At 48.5% G+C, this 21,297-nt stretch overlaps 1 protein-coding gene and 1 long non-coding RNA gene across 2 annotated transcripts; one reads left to right on the plus strand and one right to left on the minus strand.

Annotated features, from left to right (window-relative positions):
* The first annotated feature begins 3,992 nt into the window (after window positions 1-3,992).
* Window positions 3,993-16,931, plus strand: LEMD2 (LEM domain containing 2). The gene is made up of 9 exons (XM_418032.7): window positions 3,993-5,382; window positions 6,462-6,502; window positions 7,209-7,284; window positions 8,502-8,578; window positions 9,232-9,311; window positions 12,044-12,189; window positions 13,226-13,327; window positions 13,419-13,521; window positions 14,697-16,931. The coding sequence occupies exons 1-9, from the start codon at window positions 4,011-4,013 to the stop codon at window positions 14,845-14,847; spliced, it is 2,148 nt and encodes a 715-aa protein (XP_418032.3). The 5' UTR covers window positions 3,993-4,010; the 3' UTR covers window positions 14,848-16,931.
* LOC121107635 lies at window positions 14,970-21,053 on the minus strand. Its single transcript, XR_005841916.2, has 2 exons — window positions 20,513-21,053; window positions 14,970-17,983 (listed from the first exon to the last, which is right to left on the minus strand). It is a non-coding gene; the product is annotated as an uncharacterized LOC121107635 (long non-coding RNA).
* Between the last annotated feature and the right edge of the window lie 244 nt (window positions 21,054-21,297).

The following is a 21,297-nucleotide window of genomic DNA, read 5'->3' on the forward strand; positions in this document are numbered from 1 at the left end:
CTCTCCATTTAACATACCTTTGGCTTATTTTAGAGCTGCTTCTCTATATTGGCAGCAGGAAATCTAACATATGTAAAGTAAGGACTGATGAGATCAATGGCATGTACTTGAATATATCCAATTTCAATCCAATTTTATCCTCCTGTTCTAACACAAATTCTGTTCTTACTGCGGCTCATTCAAATAGCTGTGTTTGTGCTAGAACAACACAGACACACTTCTACTTCCTCAGTGTGCTCTCTGCTGCAAGCCATCCCTTGGAGAAATGAAATTTCTCAATGTATAATGCAACATCCAGCACAGAATGGATTCCAGTTTTAATATTTGATTTGAAGGCATACTCCTATTGCACAGACAGATCAGCTCAGTGTAACTGGAAGTTTGCAGGGATTATTGCTGAGGCAGGTGGAGCTATGAAATCACTGTAAAAGAGTCTGAGCGGGTGGAAAATAATACATTCCATTAGGCTAAAAATGAAAGTAACTGCATGTCTTGCTGGGCTAGGAGCTCAGCCAGTGCAAATCAATCTGCAGTGGACTGATACCCATGGGAGGTCTGGCAGGGAAAGCACAGGAAGAGCTGCACCATGCTTACTGTGTCCAGCAAGATCAGAGAGCAAGCTGTTTGCTTTGAAGGGGCACTTAGTATTTCTGACAGACCCAGATCCTTACCCTAGGCTTAATTTTGCCCTGCCATAGGAGAACAAGAAGAGTTTCCACCTGCAGTGCAAACTGCTCCTTAAAACCCTGCAGAAGCTTCACTACAGGCCAGAGCCTTCTCTACAGCATCCCATTTTGCCCTTCTCTTTCACTGAAGAGGATTCTTGGCTGACCTGTGGCATCCAGGAAGGAATATTGCCTAGTGACAGTAAATAAGAAAGTAAACACGAGCCTTTGGGATTTGCTTCTTGGACCATTTCCCACAAGAATAATACTACAAGGGACTTCTATAAGCAGATCCATTAACGTGACTTTACTGGGATGTCTCCCTTCGCTCCTTCATTTTGACCCAGACAGGCCACTGCTGGACTGCAGCAGCAACGTCTGCTTTCAACTCCATCCTTGATTGTGTGCTCTTCCCAGTTGGCCCAGCTACAAATGAACTGCAGGATGCATGGCTGGTTGTGACAGCAACCATATGAAGCCTCTTTCTGCATCAATAACTGGACAGTCCAAATATGCACCAAAGTGCCAGGGACCCTTCAGCTTTTGGAAGAAAACCCTCTTCAAGCTCAGAGGTTTGCGTAAAGGGAATGAAGCAGATATTCACCCAATCATCTCATCTCAGGCGTGACTGCTGCAGTCAGGGCAACTTCTTTGGTTAACAAGCAAAAAAGGCTCTGAGTTACAGGATGCATGTGTACACCCAGTGCTCTAGCAGGCTGCTCCGGTGCAGCTCGGCCAGCAGTAATGAAGTCCATGCCTGCAAGTAGATGAGGAAGATCTTGCTGCTCAAAAACTGAGAAATAGTTTCATGGTAGGATGAGTTACTGAACAACTGAGGGAGAGAGGCAGGAAAGGAGGAGGAGGTGGAAGAAGATAGAAAAGACTGAAAGTAGCACCAACTTTCTAACCTAATAAGAGGCTCAGCAGGCTGAGGATATGACATATGATCAGGGGACAAGAATCGGTGTTCTTGGGTCACACCTGTGCAGCAGCTGTGAGTGACAGGGTGTTAAATCAGCACAGTCGGCTCTCAAGTAAGATTTGACACTTCCCCCAGTGACATATGCAGGACTGTCGGCCAAATGCCAGGGGGTAAGCAGTGGGGGTGGGATGGTGGTTTCTCCAGCAGCCCCACCATCAGGGATGGGAAGGTACATCTGCTGCCATGCTTTTTGGAGGATGCAGCCTGCTCCCCTCTTCAGACACCTTGTGCAGAGCTATTTCTACCCCTTCGCATACACCAGTCCTGCCTTAGTACTTTAGGAAGGAGAAGCAGACAGCACAGCACGCCTGCTCTTCCCATATGATAGCTGAGTCACTGCCAGCAGGCCTAAGGCAGCTTCCGGGCTAGCAGAGAAGGTGGAGGCTGTCCCCTCTTCACTGTCCCATCTTCCCACAGCCATCTCAGGCTATTTACAGCCAAGATATTCCAGCCGTGGGCTGGGAACTGGCTTTCCACAGCCAAGGATCTCTGAGCATCACAGCCCATCTGTGGCATCAGCAGAGCTGTGCTCACCTGGCAGCTTTTGTTGCTGCCCAGGGCTGCGTGGATGATGCCCCTTCTGCACAAAGCAGAAGCTCTGCCATCAGCCTCAACATCAGCACTGAGGGAAAGCTAATGGGAACAAAAAGATGCTTTTCCATGGGACTGTGGGCTCTGTCATCTCTGAGAGGCTTTCTGCTTTCTTCTCCATGATAATCCTTCAGGGAAGGCAGTGATGCTCCCTAGGCTTGTCTTGCTAGGGAGGAAGTGAGAAGGCAGTAGATTTCTCTCCACAATCCGTTCCAGCTGCCAACCTCCCTCCTGCAAAGGAATCACAGCTTTTCTGCAATCCTCCAGCCCTCAAACCCCACTCCCAATGTTCTCCGCAATGAAGGTCACGCAGTGGGGCTGCTGGGACAAACTCTGTCTTGGTGCAGCTTCCCTGACCTCTGGAAGCAAAAGAAGTTGAGGAGAATCCTTTTTATTTATTTCTTCTTTTTTCTTTCTTTCTTTTTTTTTTCCTTTTTGTTGTTATTCCTTTTCTCCTAAGCAAGAAGAGCATAGGCAGAGCTTCTCCAAACTGTCTGAAAGCTGTGAGTTTACAGAAACTTCTACTAAGAGCGTACTCTACTTCTGTATTTGCATTCAACACCACTCCACACTATTAGCTGTCAGTTGTGCTTCCCAGATAGCGAGCAGGGCAGGCTCAGCTTCGCACATTCACACTTCCATCAGAACTGAGCACGCCTGGCCTCTCCTAAGGGTACGTTTGTTGTTGCTAACCAGATTAACAAATCTCAGTATCTTGTTGCTGCTTTCCGGCATAAATCAGGAAGACCGAGGCGAGCCCTGACTGCTGCCCTGACTGAGAAGGCCGTGACAGCAAAGCGAGCGTGAAAAGAAGGAAAGGGGGAACGAAGCCTGGGTGATTTGCCTTGTGTTGAAGGCAGTCAGTCCTTAAGGATGCCCTCACTGCTCTTGTGGGCGACCACACGTTGCTCTGGCACAGCCTCACGGGGTCGGCATCGTCCGTCCATCATGGAGATGGCGACGTGCGATGTGCCTGCATGCATCCATCACCACTTTTTCATTATCTTTAATTAAAGCCCGATATTAAGCCACAGTATTCCAGCCGCTCTCATTATTTTCTTTACAGGCGGGAGAAAGGGGAAAAAAAAAAAAAAAAAAAAAAAAAAAAGCAATTACTGTACATCACGGCCGTGCCAAAATAAATTTTCGAGTTGACATTTGGTTTTGGCTTTTTAGGCTGCGGGTCTGTAAGGAAGATCCTTCTCACAGATCTCCCCAGGCCCAGCTCCGATCCCGCCCAGCCCACAGCGCAGTGCCAGCCCAGGGCCGCTCACTTGGCAGCAAGGAGAGGGATGTGAGGGGTGGCAGCTGGCAGGGAAAAACACTTCGTTCTCCTCATAGATGTCCCCAGGAGTGCCAGAAATCACTATAGCTTGGAGTGAGCAGAGCAGCTCGGCTCCCTGCTTGCTCCTGAGTCGTGTGGCTCCCTGCTGAGGCTGCTTTTGCACTTCACTTTCTGCATTTCTCTCACTCCCGAGGTGAGCAGCAGCTTCTGCTCAGAGCCATACACGCTCCGAGAGGGTCTCGACCTCCCCAACATGGCGGAGCCACCAACCCTGTCTTCGCAAGATGTCGGCGTATTCACTCGACCTTCCGAATATGGCGCCCGCCCTGCATTTCCCGTATAAACACGGCGCCGGCCGGAGGGGGGGGCGTGTGCGCCCTTCTCAAGATGGCCGCCAGAAGGGTGCTGCCGGTCCTCCTCAAGATGGCGATCGCCCTTCCCTCTTTACAGAGTACTTCCGGATAGGCCTGGCGTCAGCGCTGCGGCCATGGCGGAGCTGACAGACGCGGAGCTCCGGAAGGAGCTGCTGGCCCTGGGCTACCGACCCGGGCCCATCACCGAGACCACCCGCAAGGTCTACATCAAGAAGCTAAGCTGCCTGCGGGCTGAGGTGGCGGCGGCAAAGCGCAGGGGCCGCGGCGCTCCGCCCAGCCCGGGCCGCAGCTCCGGCAGGCCGCAGCAGGCCTCACCCTCGCGGCCGCGCCTCGGCTTCAGCCTCAGCCCCGGCAGGGCCGCCCGCGACAGAGAGGAGGAGGATGAGGATGAGATGGAGGAGGACGAGATGGAGGAGGACGAGGAGGAGGAAAGAGGACGAGCGCCCGTGTCCCGCTGGGAGGCCGCTGAGGGAGGCAGGCTGTCCTGGGGAGACCCACGAGGGTCTCCCCCTGGGCGCAGCGGGGGGCTCGGCGGTAGGAACGAGGGGGGGATGTCCCGGGATGGGCTCCGGGGGCTGAGCACGCCGTCCTCGTGGAGCTCATCCCTGGAGAGGAGCGGGGGGCTCAGGGCTGAGACGGGCCCATCGCGGGATGATGGCTTTTGGTACTCGAGCTCCTTTGAGTGGAACACATCTACAGAGGGGAGTGAGGGGCTCAGCAGTGGGCTGAGGCCGTCTCTGGATGGCTCTGGGGGGCCGAGCGTGTCCCATTGGAAGACATCTATAGATAGAGGTGAGGGGCTCAGTGCTAGGGCTGGGATAGGGACGTCCATGGATGGGGTGGGGGGGCTGAGCTCCATGTCCTCTTGGGGTACATCCGCAGGCAAAAGTGGAAGGCTCAGCTCCACACCCTTTTCCAGTGATGAAAGCGGAGGCCTGACAGCCAGGAGCCATTGGGACTCATCAGTGGGGCGGACTGCAGGGCAGAACTCCCCAGCACAGTGGGAGACAGCAGGGGAAAGGAAGGCAGAAAGGAAGGGGCTTTTCTCCAACAGCTGGTGGGGACGGGAGAGCAAGGTGGCACCCAGCACCCATTGGGGAACCACAGCAGGACGTAGTGGGTTGAGTTACCCATTTGAGAGGGGAGAGGAGAACCTGGCGTCCAGTATTCGAAGGGAGGCAGACAGAGAGCCGAAATCCAGCAGCTGGGGAGAGGGATTGACCCGACGGCTGCCATGGAGGGCTGTGAGTGACACAAGACTGGCCTCAGGCAGCCGGTGGGACGCGTCGGCTGCAGTGGTGACACCCCGCACTCAGCTCCTGCGATCAGCCCCCAGGCAGCAGGTGGAAGGAAAGCGCAAAGGCCTCGAGTACTACCTCTCCCAGTTCCTTTGCTTTGCCAGCTTGGTGCTGCTGCTGATTTTTCTGGGCATCCTCATGGTGAAGATGATTGGGTCAGGCTGGCTTGACCAGACAGAGGAGAACTGTACGTGTACTGGTTTAATCATGTTTTTTCAACTTTATTTGCTTTTATTTTCTGATTTCCCTTTATCACTTCCATCAGTATCAGATATATCATCCTCTCACTTGACATCTCCATTTCCCTCTCCTCTTGCCTTTGGGATGTCTTGTTCATCACTGGAAATAAGTCAAGTGTGTGCTCTTTTTTATTCTTACTTTTGCCTTCAGTTCTTCAAAACCCTGTTTTTTATGGAGACTGATGTTCTAGCCAGGCCAAGGAGGTGTTTTATGGTTATTCTTTGTGTAATATAACACCTGCGTAGCTGTTGCGTGTTTTAACATTAGCCTCTGCAAAGCACAGCCCTTTGATGGCCTCTGTGCTGGCTGCAGGAGAAGAACAGAGTTTGAATTGGTACTTCTGTACATCAAGTGTGGCAGAGCTTCAGTGACAAATGGAAAAGGGCTTCCCATCACCATGTTGCTTTTGAAGCAGATTTCCCAGCTAGAGCAGATGGAAATAATGCCACTTCATGACTTTGAACTGAAAGAAGAGGTTTGAGTTGGAAGGTGCTGGTCCTTAAGTTGGGCACACTGCATGTAGATGTATGACCTGTGGCCAGCCCATATCCAGTTGCTGGGGCCAGAGGCAGCTGTTAAACCAGAGGACACAATCTGTGAAGCTAACAGTTCCAGTTGAAGTATATCCCTTGTGTTTGCCCTGCAGAGACTTGATTTAAATCCTTGTTATTGTCATGGTATTTCAGGTGAATTGGTATTTTAAGAAAGACCAGTGCAAATTTCCATCTGCTGCCATCTACTTAAGCTGTTTAAACATTTGGGCCACAATTTTTACTTTCTAGCTGAACAGAGTTCGTCATTTGAAGTCTGGTATGAAACCAGTTTTGTTTCTTTTGCTTCCAGTGCTGCCTACCAAGGCAGTGCTTTGAACGTTCTGTTTGCATGGCAAGGTATTGTGTAGAGTAGGTTTATGAATAGCAGAATCAGACTTGAAAGTAGAGTCTTTAAAAAAATTATAGTAATAATAATTATTTTCTTGATCAAAGCTTTGTTGTGCAGCCAACTAACTCTCTTTCTCTCCCATAGTTAATCTCTTGCCTGTGGATTGTGACAAAAGAACAGATGATGTAAGCATATATTTATTTATCTTTAAATATTTTGGATGGGATTCTCACAGAAGAGCAATTATTTTGGGAAGCTTCCACCAGTATCATATCACTGTGAAATTATTAGTTTTATCTCTGTGATTTGATGAGTTGGAATTAATGAGCTCGATTAAGTTAGGATTGTGTATAAGACTCCGAAAGATAAAACTTTAAATTCCCATTTATGTGAATCAATTTCTTTAATAGTTGTAACAGAAGTGATAACGATTTGCTGAAGAGGCTCTACCTGTGTTCAGCTTTAGCGATGCAGGATTTAATCCAGCTCATTTCCTCAACTCCCTTGTAAAGGGTTTGCATAGCCCTATAATTTTTTTTACCGTGGTGCATTGCTTGGAAAATTTCATGTTGGATTCAGAGTTATGGTTGGTCCCCTGTGACACCTGGGGGACACAGAGCTGATGGATGCAGCCTGTCTGAGGGGATGTCTGGTGGTGCAGTGTGAATTGGGGGACTCAGTGGCACTTTCACATGATGTGCCAGCTCCACTTGGCCTCAGAAACCATAGCTCTGCTGCAGCTCTGCTGCAGGTGTGTTCAGTTTGAGCTAGTGATGCATAGCTGAGCCAAAACCCCACTGCTGGCATTTCTCTGTGATGTTTCTGGCTAGTCTGACTGCTGCCCCATAGCTGTCAGTCTGTTCATGTGTGTTACCTGTTTCTGACTTTCAGTTCTGCAGAGCCAAACAGAAGGATGTTGTGATGAACATGCTGCATGAGTTGTATAACTACTTGTCCATACAAGCTGGTAAGTTCCATTTGTCATTGTAAAGCACTCTCTCAGCTATCTGGACATTTTTAACCTTAATTTGAAGAGAGGGGTTTATGGAACAGTCAGTTCCACTCAAAGAGCTCTGAGAAAGTCAGGTAACAGAAAAACAGAAAAAGGTGTATTTATTTTTAAACTCAGTAGTGCTTAGCTAATGTGCTTGTATCACCATGCTCTTGTGGAGTGGTCCTTCTTTGCACTTGATATATTGGGAACTTGAGGTACAAATCTCAGCTTTGTGATTCTTTTGTAACAGCATCTTGAAATTGTCTTCAAGATGCTCAGAGCCAGTTAAGTGTAAATCATTGTGTTCTTAGAGATGGAGTCGGAGCGACTTAAGAAATTGTCAGCTCTCTGCTGAAATGTGACAGCGGATTATGGGATTTCTTTTAAGTTTTCTGTGCTGAGCAGGGCAGGCTCACGTAGCTGAGGAGCCAACCCAGTGCAGGAGTTGGACACTCTGTACTACATGTGTGCCAATCCGATCCATAACCAGTGTTTTTTGACTGAGAAAGCTGCTCTAGCAGCAGTTGAGCAGACAAGTGACAACTTTTCTTTCAGCAAGATGCATAGTAATGTTAATCATAAAAGTGCCTAAGTTCCATTTTCTAGATCTCAGACCTCAACACTTTTGAATCCTTTGGATTCTTGAGTTTCACAGGATTTCTAAAGCTTCAAGTACCCATTTTGTGTGGTCTCTCAGCACATTTGTTTGGTCAGCTTTGAGAAGGATGATTTAGAAGCCTGAGTTCCTGGCCAGTATTCCTCTGCCTGGGCAGAGGGTAGAGCTGGGATATAGGCTTCTTAGAAGCATTTTGTGTCCATCACGCTTCAACACTGCAATCTCAGTTGCTTAGTGGAAAGCCCCTCTGCCAGCTGTTATGTCAGAGAGGTGAATATGTATTCTGTGAAAGAGAAATAGTATTTTTCCCCCTCTTTCTTTGTTGAGTAGCTCACACACTGAAGCATGAGGTTTTCTTGCCCTTTCCCAACCTATATCCAGTGGCTGAGCACTTTATTAATAGTCATAATCTTAATGTGCCTACTGTATAAATCTCAACTTGCAGTAGTTTTGCCCAGAGCTGTAGCTGGGTTTAAAGGATAGCATTTCTAGACAGTTGAGTGTATTTTTGAACTGTCAAGGGTTTTTTTTTTCCTAAATGTTATTTCTGTTTGACTTTTTTTTTTTTAACCAGGTAATTTTGAGTGCGGAAACCCTGAGAATCTAAAAAGCAAATGCATTTGGGTTAGTGAAGCAAGGGACTACGTGGTGGTGAGTAGGCTCTGAGCAGCTATTGTTGTAACGTAGTGCTTAGTCTCTTACAAGCAATAAATAATAATAGATACTAAAGCAATTTACCATCTGTTTTACTTCTTCATCCTGTTCTGATTCTTTCCCATATACCTCTGGTTTCCCCTTTGGCCAGCCCTGTTCTCAGCAGTTCATTTGAAAATAATCTTCCCCTGCATCTCTGATTCAGGCCCTGTAAATCTAACTTAATGGTTTGTTGTTTTGCCATGGTCATCAGTCTTGTGAAACCAGAAATTTCCCCAGTTTGGGGCCTGGGCAGAAGAAAAATCTTTCTATACCCCAAAGTGTCAGAAGACAGACTGTTTTGATCTAGCATTCCATTTCTTTCATGGTAAACTGTCAGTAAGATTATGTTGTATTTAGTGGTTAGTCTTAACAGTCTGGGAGAGTGTTATTTTACAGAGTGCTTCACGCATCATCTACCATAGTCAGAAGATTTCAGTCCAGACCGACCTTCAGATTTAGTTTTCCTCCCTCTGGTTTGCAGAATTATGATAAGAATTAACCTAGGGACAGACTGCATAGAATAAGTTCTCTCATAACTGTTATGAAATAACGTTATTAAATATTTTAAATAAGTGGGAGACTGACATTCTATTGGATTCTTCTTACAGAATATAACTGGTGGTTCCCCACAGAAGTTTGAAGCTGCCCTGAGCTGGATACTGAACAGTAACAAGGATTTAGGAATATGGTAAGTGGAAGCCTGCTGTTCCAAAATGATCTTTCTCGGTGTTGGCTGATGTGTAATTTGACATCCTGTGTGGTGTGCACAAAAAGCTTCATTAGATTCAGAAGATAATCAGAGACTCGCTTTGTCAGTGCTTCCTAGGCGAGCTTCCAAATAAAACGTATGGTCTTAAAACAGATTGGCAACTGCTGACATTCATTCTCAGTGTGTTTCCCAACTCTTGCAATGAGGGACATCGTGTTCAAGAGCACGCTGTTTTGCAGATGAAGTGAAAGTCTGACGTTGTGCCTGTTATCTGTTACGTTGTGCTTACTGCAGGGCTTAGTGGTGGTTCTGGTGTCTTGCCCATGGTCTTGGGTGGGCAGTTCACTTGTTAAACTTGCCTGTGTACTCAGTGTTCCCTAGATGACTCTTTTATTTGATACTCTTAGTGAATTGCAGCCTTTCAGTACCTGAAGGGAGCCTATAAACAGGAAGGGAGTAAACTCTTTGAAAGGGTAGATAACAGCAGGACAAGGGGGAACGGTTTTAAGTTGAAAGAGGGAAGATTTAGGTTGGATGTTAGGGGGAAGTTCTTTACCAGGAGGAAGTTCTTTACCATTGAGGTGCTGGAACGGGCTGCCCAGAGAGGTTGTGGATGCCCTGTCCCTGGGGGTGTTCAAGGCCAGGTTGAATGGGGCCCTGGGCAACCTGGTCTAGTAAATGGGGAGGTTGGTGGTCCTGCCCGGCAGGGGGGTTGGAGGTTCATGATCCTTGAGATCCCTTCCAACCCTGGCCATTCTGTGATTCTGTGAAAGCAGAGCTTTTGTATTGTGTGAAGCTGTACCCTTCCAGCAAAGGGATTGGGTTATACAGGTGAGCAGAGTGTTCTCTTCAGTAGGTAACAGCCCCCATGCCCTGGGATCCCTTGGGGCAAGTAAGTCTGTGAGGAGGGGAGGAAAACAGACTGCTGAATGCTATCTTTTCTTTAGTGTCAGTTCTCTTTCCAGCAGAATGCACAGTACGTGTCAAAGCCAACAGACTGTGACTGCATGGGAGCTTGGTCAGTCACCAGTGGTGCTTTTTGTCTTGGGTTTCTTGGCTGCCAGTTGCTTCAGTAAATGTGGAATGGCACAAGTGCTGGTTTCTTCAGGTGAAAAATACCATGTTCAGGCCATAATCTAATGAGAGGCTGTTATGCGGTTTCCACAGACATAATTATCTGCCTCTGGGAAGTGTCAGCTGCCTCCACTCCATGTTAACTCTGAAGCCTAACATTTGTTTGCATTTTAATATTGCATAAATTGTATAATATTGCATAATATTGCATAAATAAAATGTATCTCTGATTAAATGAATTGCAACAGTAGTAATGCTAGAGCTTCATGGGCATAGTTTGTGTGGATTGCTACTGCTTGATTTCTTGTCCTGAAAAGAATTCTGCAGCTGCTGCTGTGGCTGAATGATCAGAGAGTGCCTACTACTTTGATTCTTGGTGTGTGGCAAATTCCCAGGACAAGACACTGTTTTCCTATTGGCAGGTTTGGATTTGCTTTTGGGATGGGATCCAGAGTTTTCAAATCTATATTTTTTTGTACAGGAGCAGTGCTTGTGTCAGGAGCCTTGTAATAGAACATATGCCTTTTTTTTATTATTTTCATAATTAGCAGTTTTATGGGCTGTTTGCCAACTGGATCTACTTTCATGAAGTCTGGTTGGTGTGCAGGATGAGTGTTCAGCATGCTTACCAACCTGAGGGTGGCATTTCCAGCAAATGCTACATGAGATGGGCATTCTGGGTGCCAATCTGAGAGTGCAGAACTGGAAATGAGCTCTGTGCTCAGTGATTCTGCTGCGTGTTTGAAGTATGGAATGTGGATCCTCAGTAAGACGAGGGGTAGGAAACAGCTGTGTGCTGCTGCTGTAGAATCCAGGAACCAAATACAAGCTGTCAGCACTTGGTGAGATCCGCACTAATAAATTGAGAAAACATCATTGTCTAATAAGTCATTCATTGCAAACCTGGAATGAATTAGCTTAAAAAAATGAAATGCCCTTTGGTCTAATTGCACTGAATCTGATGGCTCTCACTAGGATTGCTTGATGACTGTTGGCTTAGAGGATCTAATAAGGAAACCACATCAGTGCAGATCTGTATAGAAAAGTGAGTTAAAAGCATCTGGGCTAGCACAGCAGGTGTGTACAAGTGATTTTGCAGGAGGATGTGTTATCGATTTTGCTGTGAATGCTTTCTGAGGGTGTGTCCATCTCTCACTGCAGATACAGTTGATGTGTTGTCACTTTTCTAGCTAAACTGTTTATGCTCATCTGTACTGAGGAAAACAGCACAACCTCCGTGGACATTTGCAGTCTCCCTCAACTGCTCTCTCTGCAATTGCTGATGAGTGACTCAGTAAACATTTCCATTTCTCTGTGCTGGGAGGTGGGAATCCAATTTAAAGTTTAATCTTCTGCACGCTGAGAGGTACTGTCAAAGAGTCTGCAGAAGGAGATTTCAGTTTACCAGTGGGAGTTCCAGCCCTGCTGCCTTTTCTAAAGCCATATCCAGTCCTTGCTAAGCAGCCAGACCCACAGTGTTCTGGAAAGAGGAGGTGCAAAGATGTTGGTGTATTTTCTATGTGGCATATAGAACGAGTTACTGCATCTGCAGTCTGTTTCCTCTCCCTCCCTTGATTAAAGACTGCAGATGGAGCGTCTGCATTCTTCAGTGAAGATTTTCTGCTTCTTCCCATCAGGTTGAAAGGCAAAGACCTCTCCGAACCGGTTACCAGAGTGGAAGAGGTGGTCTGTCTTGAATCAGCCCATCCTCAGATGGGTCTCAGCTGCCGTTTCCGTCGGGCAGTGATCACTGCTGTCATGAACCTTTTCCTGTTTTTCTGGTGTAAGTTGTCAGTGTTTCTAATCGACTTCTCCCCTTGCTGGCTGTACAGATGAACATGCATGCACCCACGTATTTTTCCAGCCATATGAAACTACCAGCAGAGGTGAAATAAATCTGCCAGCGTGTTAATTTCTAATTAACCTTTTTCTGGCAGCAGAAAGAGACCTGTAGACCTGCTCTTGTGCTGAGTGCTTAACACTTACCTTAAATCAGCAAGCTGATTAGCTCTCTGAGTATTCCTCAAGTACCCATTACTGCGGTCTGCAAAATAAGTATGTTAACCTACCTAAAAGATTCATTTATTCTTTCTTTTCTTGCATTAAACTACAAAGTCTTCTGGACTCTCCTGTAATGACTTGTAGCGTTTCAAGTATTATAGGTTTTATGGGAAGAGTCTGTCACGCCCCAGCTGAGACAGAGGTCTTACTGAGCGAGGTGATAATGAGAGATCAGTGCTAGCTGGAGGAGTTTATAATCTAGCCAGACGAGGTGAGGGTGAAAGGGGATAGTTATGTTTATTGTAGAGACTGAGATGCTAAAGTTAGCTCATGTCGTAACAGGGACATTTGTCAGTGCTAAACCTTCAATTTAGATCTCCTGAATTCTAGGCTGGCACTGGAGCCCCAGGCTTTATCTCCTTATCAAGTAGCTATCTGCAGAGCAGTGGAGCTTGACAGTCTTCCTAAGTGATTATTGTCGGGGAGGCCTCTAGCAAAGAGATAGCTCTGGGATTTAGAGAATTAGAGCCCCGTGGTCATGCTGAGGTTTTTTTCGGGGAGTCTGTGATGAGGCCTTCTGACCACCTCTCCTCACGTGCACTCATGCTCTTCTGCTGCAGGTGTTGTCAGTACCAGCAGTTTAGTGCAGTGCAGCTCTTGTGGTGAACAAAATCTACTGCTTGGAGTGAGTTCCAAGCAGGCCTGGGTAGCAGGGAGGAGGAAAGCTGCCTCCAGAGAGGTGTGAAAAAGAAACCTGCTAGCATTGAAGAGGTACATGTTATGTCACTGTTGAATTCTGTTTGTTTTTGTTCCTCTAGGTCTGGTAACTCTGTGGGGGATCCTAATCTTCCTTCGGTATCGCTGGCGGAAGATGGAGGAAGAGGAGCAAGCCATGTACGATATGGTGAAGAAGATCATAGGTAGAGTCCAGTATTTCTGTAAACCCAAGTAGCACGCTTCTCCTCTCTGCAGTGTTGAAATCTCTCCTTGTTTTTCCCTTCTGCCCTCCAGCTGTTGTCCAGGACCACTATAAGGAATGGGAACGGAACTTGGAGCGTTACCCCTATGTGGGCATTCTCCACGTTCGGGACAGCCTCATCCCTCCTCAGAGCAGGTGAGCTTTGTTCCTTAAGGAGTGTTGTCAGCGTGGTATTACTCAACTCAACTCAAAACCATAGTTACTGGGTGACAGACCACGAGCAGACAATTGATGGGAAGCAAGAAGAGTCTGTCTGGCCTTTCACTTCATAAAAGATGTTGATAAATCCCAGGCTATATATTAACCTGCTGCAGATTAATGTGACAGTCCTGGGGCTGATATTTTTTGCAGTCACACTGGTGTATTGTCACTGTTCTATCACACAGTAATTGGATTTTGTTTTTCCTGGGCCTGGAGCATCTTTTTTTTTTTTTCTCCTTCATCTAATCTATGTAGGATGCTATCCTGTTTCTCAGCCATCATGCCTTGTTCTCCAGGAAGGTGCTGCACTTCTCAGAACAAACCTTCCCATGAGCTGAATGGGGTTTTGGGGAGGCTCTTCCAAAGTGATTTTGTACACTGTCTGTCTGCAAAGTTTCCTGTTCACATGAGGCAGCTCTGAATGGGAGCAACAGCGAGCTGTCCGGTTCTGATGCATTTTCAGAACGGAAGCATGGTTGAGATAGTTCCTCCACAGGTGGTGGGGCAGGAGGGCTGCAGCCTGGGTTGTGATGCTTTGTGTACCACTTGCTTCATCTTTGCAAGAATGGGTTTGTTTGTTTTTTTTTTTTTTCTTACATTTTGCTTAGACTCAGCTGCTTTGTTCTCCAGACAGCACAGAGCACTATACATGCTGCAGTCCTAAACATCCTCCCACTTTATCAGTCACAATACAACCAGGAGTTATTTCAGCTGTTTTTAACTGATACCTGTGTGTGGTGCCTATAATTACTAGACTGATGCAAAACTGGATGGAACTCCACATTGTGCTCCCTTGTCTGAGAGATCCATGTATGCTTGGAAGGTGGGGGCAGTTTGCTGATGGAATCCCTCTGCAATATGAATCGGGCTTGAAATTCAGGGCAGTCATCAATTGTTTGTGCTGCCAGAGGGTCTCCTCTTCCCCACTGATAGAATTTGTGCTTTCATGTCCTGGGCTTGAAATCACCTCTCAACTAGAATTCTGGTTTAATCTCCTTTACGGTCTGCACAGGAAGCTGGCACTGACTTGATCAACAGCTACAGTTGCTGTAAGCAGGAAGGCACTTTGAGAATATAATTATTTTTCTTTTCATTTCTCTTTTTTGCAGGAAAAAAATGAAGCGGGTCTGGAACAGAGCTGTGGAGTTTCTGGCCTCAAATGAGTCACGGATTCAGACAGAGTCGCACAGAGTAGCAGGAGAGGATATGCTCGTATGGAGATGGACTCAGCCATCTTATGTCTCAGATTCAGAACACTAAAGAGGAGCAGAAACAGAGCAACTGTTGAAAAGGACCTCTGCAAGGGAACAGTCCCTTCTCTGGTGGTGGGAAAGAGCAGGTCACAGTCCTAACCTTATTGGGTTGGGGATTGCACGTATCTGTTTGCTCTTCTTTCTGAAAATCTTACGTACTACAAACAAAAAAAAAAATCAGGGCAATAATGTTGGCTTAGAAAGAAGATGGGCTTGAGCTGGTGGGAAGCTAGAATCACACCAAAGTTAACCTTCCAGCAGATATCTAGCTTCTGTAGGCAAGCAAGCCTAAAGCAACTTGTTAAAAAGGAAAAAAAAAAAAAATGCATACTTAAATATTGAAGGAGCTGAGATCTCTCTGACAATGGTTCTTAAAATTTGACCTCCATTCTGCAAAAGCCAACTGGAGGCAACATCCGTCATGGAACGTGTTTAAAGGAGATTGACATTTCCCATGGAAACGTTAGGGTGGCAGTGAAGATGTGTTTTGTTAGCGTTTGTTTTTTAGCAGTACAGAGATAGCGATGAGAGCACTTGCTGCTTGCCAGCAGGGAGAATATTTGTGTCCACTTCACCCTTCAAAAATGGGGGGGAAAAAATAGGAAAAAAGGAAAATCAGGCAAAGGTAGTCATAGAGGGAGGGCAGTCTGACGTGCCTTGGGCTGGGTTGGGGGTGTGGAGGAGAACATTTGTGATCCTGTTCCACTTTTTAAGTCTGCAGACTCTGTGCTTTATGTTTTCTTGGGGGGTGGGGGGAATTTGGGTGGGAAGTGAAGGATATAGGAGGCTTCAGAAAGCGCTTTCTTGTGGCCACAGCCGAAGGGATTGCTTCATGGGCTATTAAATAGCAGCTTTGGAATGTCTATTGGGGCTGAATGTACTTGTTTATCCTGGGCAGCTGCAATGTGTGTGCTGTGGGTCAGAGCAGAGATGTACAATGCATGGCATGTCAGGGGGTGCCAAATCCATGTTCCTGTAGCCTCACAACAGGTAGAAGGAGCAGCGATCCGTCCTCTGTGCTGCAGGCATTGTATTTTGTATCTACAGTCATCTAGTTAGTTAAGTTTGTTTTTGTGTCCTGCATAGGACTGTTGTTGTTTTTGGGGGTGTTGTTTCGTTTTGTTTTCTTCAAAGAAAATATCTCCTGGGTGTGGCAGCTTAGACTGGGCAAAAACACTGTTCATCTGTTCTTCCCAGTGTCATCGAACCGCTGACCAGAACACCACTGGGACAGCGGGCACCGAATTCATTTCTGGCCTAAGCTAACAAAACCTGCAGAGAAGCCAGCAGGGCTGCGTGTAACCGGTGGGTTTAGTGGCTTCTTGAGTAGAATGTGGATTTTTGCATTCAGCTCTGATGCTGGCTGCACGGAGAGCTTCCCCTCCAGGCTCTGCTGGGCAGCTGGGCTTAGGATGGCAGCCAGAGCCCTCCTGCAAGGTTTGCAGATTGGCGATGCCACCCACAAGGTGGACTCCCTGCCCACATCCCAGGGTGAAGTCTGCATCTCTCCCCCCCCTCCCCAATGTGTTCTAGTGGGGTGTTTCACCTGTGCCTCCCACTGCTGAAGGGTGGCAGGGGCTCCTGGCATACCTGGTGCTGCTCCTCAGCCAGGATGAGTGGGGAGAGCAGCTCTCTGCAGGAGCACAACGCAGGGAGGCCTTGTGAGTCACGCGGGAGGTGTTCTGTGGGGAGTTCACTCCTACCCCATATTTTGCTTTTGGTCGCACATGTAAGGTGTTTGAACAAGACAGGAGACTCAGGAACTGCCTTCGAGTCACTTACCACTAAATAGGAAATCAACCGAAGGCAGCCTTGATTCTTCTGAAACATTGTGATGAGATCTCCACTGTTGTTACAGAAGCTTTTACAAACACCAGTGCCTATGTAATTAAGCCTTTTTTAACTGTTTGCAGGTTTTGAGTTACTTTTTTTTTTTAACCATCCAAATACAGAGTGAGGAATTGAGCATTGCAGTCATGTTTTTGTATTAAACTTGTTTTGTAGAACAAATCTCACTTGGCTTGGTGCTGTTTATTACCTGTTCAGTTTAGCTCTGTAAACCAATATATAAAATAAATTTATTACGAATGATTTGTTACCTTTTATTTCTGCTGAGGACTCACAGGCTGTTCCAAGTGCTTTTGCTCACGCAGATCAAATAGATCCTCCTCCAGGGAGGTGGTGGGTTCTAAGTATAACCCTGAAGGTGGCATGGGGGCTGCATGGCAGCCTAATGAGACAGCGTGGATCCTTGTGACGCTCGGTGATCTCAGTGCAATAGCCAGCAGGCTCAAGTGTTGGGTTGCAAATTCAATCTGTGTTCTGGGAATAGGTGGCATTAAGGAGTGCATGGAGGCAGTTGTCTTGTTTAGCTGCGTTTGGAAGAGATGGACAGCTTTGAGGATTGGGGTACTGTAATTATTAGCTCAGCAGGTTGATGGGTATTCCTGTGGTCCTTTGTAAAGCGTTTGTTCAAAATGGGGAATGGCACAGAGCAGTAAGGCTGTGGTAACTGGGGGAGCTTCGAGCATCGTGAGTTCCACATGTTTTTTCCAGGCAGATCTCATGTGCGTTGGGTGTGTAACAGCAGCCTCTGCATGAAGTCTTGGTTCTCCTCCAAGCTGCTGCAGATCCTAAGCACTGCTGCATCCTCAGGCTGTGGTCCTGAGGTCCTTTATTGGGGATGTGATGTGAAGTAGCAGATGTCAGTATGGCAGAGGTGGGGAGGGCGTGGGGTCCTTTGCTGGGGTGGACAGATGTCCCGTCCTGCCCTCAGCCCCAGGCTGGTGTCTGTCTCTGCACAGCATTTCCCTCCCGCTGTCCCAAGGGTTAAGGCTCTTCAAGCAAAGCCGTCACACAGTGCTATGAAAGGGAGGATCTTGATATCGAGGATGAAGGCTAAAAGTCATTTCAGATAATTTACCAGAGGTTTCCAAGGTTGCCTGGTGAGCGGAGCACACGTGGACAAACCCTGGCAAGTCCTTGGCAGTTGTCCTTGGGCTCTGCTTTCAATTCCTCTCACCTGAGCGGCAGTGACTCACAATGTGTGCACTGTGAGCCTTCACGTCTTCAAAGACCTCTCGTGAGATGGCGACAGAGCTCTGAATCATCGTTGTGTAACGGCGGGCAGGGCTGACTCACTGCTGTCGGGGGGAAGAAATGTTAATTAATCTCACTGTGTAGGTCTGGATTATGAGGGGCAGTTTCCCATCAGTGAGAGGTGCTGCCTCCACGGCGGCCGTGTTTGTCCAACCTCCTTGCTGGCACTGAGCTGTTGCTAAGGTATGGAGCTAAAGGGAATGCGAGGCTCCATCTCTCACTGCCTGCCTTCCTCCTGGGTGCTTTCACCCAACCCAGGTTGCTAAGTTACAACCAAAACCTATTTGAGGTTAGGAAAGAATCTTGTTTGGTGTGATGGCACGTGCTGGAGGATGCTTGGTGTGGTGCCCTCCCTCGTGTCCATTGGCAGCAAGGAAGGTGGTTCCATGCTGCTCTTGCTGCCGTGCTCCTGCTCTCTCCCTGCAGGCTGTGTTGATAGTTTCCATGGCACCAGCAGTTTTCCCAGACTCCCAATCCACTCAGAGAAGGGGGCACAGTGGGTTCATCCCTTCCCTGCTCTGCTTACAAACTGCATTCGCTCTCACTTTCTTGCAAAGCGTGAGGGTTCTGTAAATAGGCTCTCGAGCTGCGGGCTGATAAAGCCATCGCATCCCCTCACTGTCAGGAAGGAAAATATGTACCAACAAGGAATCTAAAATAAAATTTGCCCTTTATCTTTTCATTTCCTGCTTCCATTTAAAGCCTTTCACATTAAATGTTTTGTCTCCTGCTGACATGACAGCTGATGCTGAGCCTTATTTATGGGATGCAGAGCCGGGGCGCTGTGCCAGTTCTCCTGGAAAGATCAGCGTGAACCAGAGAAGCAGAAGCACAGACAGGGAGCTCTGCCCCAGGGTGCCTCCCTCCGGCACTGCCCCCATCTGAGGCAATCTCTCCCAGGGCTTGCACTGGAATCTCCACTGTAATTTTGTTCTACTTCTCAAGAACAGCCCTTGTGCTTGGGCTGGGATCCAGCTGGGTGTGGGCTCTGCACCTCCCCTGTCTCTGCGTCCCCTGGCTCCTATGGGCAGGAGGACCCCCAGTCTCTGTGACCTCCCCTGTGATGGAGAAGTGCACCTGCCCTGCATTGCTTCACAGCACTCCTTTAAGGCTGGGCTCGTGCTGTTTACGTCGCTGCTCCAAAACAGCTCCAAGTGTCCAAGCTGAAGCAACACAGGGAAACACTCAGCAGGTGGCCAGGTCACATCTGTCCTTCTGCAGTGTGGACGTTACCAAGGAACCCACTCCTCCCTTAAGCCTGGAATGCGTGAGGTTCAGCTGATAGTGGCATCCCATCTGAGGTAGGGGGCATTCGCTCTTGGGATCACATCTCCATCTGATGGAGGCTGCAGCTTTTCAGCTGGCCAAGGGTAATAATATCCTTGTGTGCCCGTAATTAGTTCCTAATTAGCATAGTTTTAATGCGAGGTGGGCTTGCTCTCCCCTTAGCGCGCTCTGTGTTGTACAGGGGGCTGAGTAATTGCCTCTGCTGCTGCTGTGGGGGCACCTCCTGGGATGCAGCAGCCTCGAGCTGCGCTGGTTTGAGTGGAGCAACCACTGCAGTGCTCCTGACATCAAAATGAGATCACTGCAATTAACGCAGGCATTAAAAATACATATGGCATCCAGCAGGGTGGGCTCTGTGCAGGGGAGGTGTGCGTGCCAGCACCATGCAGGGCTCCCAGGGCACAGTGGGGCTCGGTCCTGTTTGCTCCCCTCCAATTAGTGGCAATTACCACATCCACTGATCGGTACCTCAGCAGCAGAGTTCCTTCCCACCCTTCCCAATGCCATCCCCCTTGCAGGCGCTGATTTGTTACTGCCCTCGAATTATCACTGGGACTGATGGGGGATCGGGTAGGGATGAGCACGGGGTGCCCAGACTGCATGTACCCCAGAATAGCAGCAGGTCTTGTCAGGACGTGCTGGGTTGGCTGCGGCATGCAAGGATCCTGCAGGGCTGTTTGGGTCCCGGCAGGTGCACGGTGTGGGGCACGCGCTGTCCCCGCAGTGCTGGCAGGAAATGCTCTGGGAGTTTTCCACTCTGCTCCTGGTGTCGGTTTCCTGCACGAGGCTGCTGGCGGGGCCGGGCGCTGCGCCCCAATTCCCTCAGCTGCTGCATTGCATTGGGCACAGCACAGCTCACCCCTTCCTGAAAATACCTCTTCCTTTCTCAGCCCCATTAGCTCATCGGCTCATTCGATCCGCAGCATCCCCGCTCATTCTGCTGCCTCCTCCCTGTGCTCGCAGCTCCTTTGCCCCATCACTCCCTGCATCATCCCAACCCATTTCCCATAGCAAGCAGCTGCGGGGTTAGTTTGCACCGAGCCCCATCCCAGCTGCACAGCAGGCTCCATGCTGCTCCCTACACCATTGGTTCTTTGCATGCACCAGAATAAAGCTGCAGTTATTTCCCTCTGGAGCCATTGCACGAGGGAGACAGAGTGTGGCCATGCTTCGAACACCCCCACGCGTGGCTCGCTCAGCCCCAACCTCACCCCACGGCTTTGTTTTCCTTTAACACCAGGGGCTGTTTTCTCCCCCTCCCAGCCTCAGCTGTCAGCTGGACATACCGGAGCGCTGCCAGAGATGTTGCAGTGTCAGCTGACGGCCCAAATGTCCGCGGGCTCCCCCTGCTCCTTCATTTCCCATCCTCGAGCGACACTGAGCAGCAGTGAGATCCCAGAGCCAGCGGTCGGACCAGCAGGTGAGGGATGGGGACCGGGGGTGGCCAAGCACTTGGAGGCACCAGGAGTGGTGTTAGAAGTGCTCCAAGCATGGCCACGGCTTGTGGGAAGGGATGGGAGCGAGGGGACGGCAGCAAGTTGGGGTGTGTGCAAAGTGAGCACTGTGGCTTTGGGTTTGGCTGCAATGCATTGCTTTGCATTGGGTTGGCTATAGGGTTGAGTTAGGGTTTAGGGCTGGCTTTGAGTTCTCCAAAGGGTTCGTGGCATTGCTGGAGAGAGCAGGGTGGGTTGGAGGGGGCAGAAAGGGGTTTGGGGGAGGGGTCCTGGTGCAAGGCTGAGGCTGGATGGGGCTGTGCTGGAGTGGGCTTGGCAGTGTTGTGGGGCTGAGGTGTATGGGGAGGTTCTGAGCCAGATCTGTGTGCACAGCTCCCAGAATTCATGGCTGGAAGGTCAGGGGGGCACAGGCAGGTCAGATCCTGGAGCTGGGATAGAGTTTGGGTGCTTCCATTGCTCTGATTTGTGCCCAAGCAATCGATCGGTGCAGAATTGTTTCTTGGAAACAACCGACGGTGGTGGAAAAGCTGAGTGTTTTCAGGGCTCGGGAGCTGGTGAAGGGGCAGCTCAGTGTGTGCATCCCAGAGCTGTGCGGATATGGGGAGGTGACGCCCCAT

This window comes from Gallus gallus, chromosome 26 (assembly GCF_016699485.2).
Source record: "Gallus gallus isolate bGalGal1 chromosome 26, bGalGal1.mat.broiler.GRCg7b, whole genome shotgun sequence".
In the NCBI taxonomy this organism is placed as follows: domain Eukaryota; kingdom Metazoa; phylum Chordata; class Aves; order Galliformes; family Phasianidae; genus Gallus; species Gallus gallus.

Coding starts and splice junctions, on each gene's coding strand:
- LEMD2 (XM_418032.7), top strand. CDS start 4,011: ATGGCGGAGCTGACAGACGCGGAGCTCCGGAAGGAGCTGCTGGCCCTG. Junction 5,383..6,461: donor TGACCAGACAGAGGAGAACT/GTACGTGTACTG, acceptor TCTCTCCCATAG/TTAATCTCTTGCCTGTGGAT. Junction 12,190..13,225: donor CCTTTTCCTGTTTTTCTGGT/GTAAGTTGTCAG, acceptor TTGTTCCTCTAG/GTCTGGTAACTCTGTGGGGG.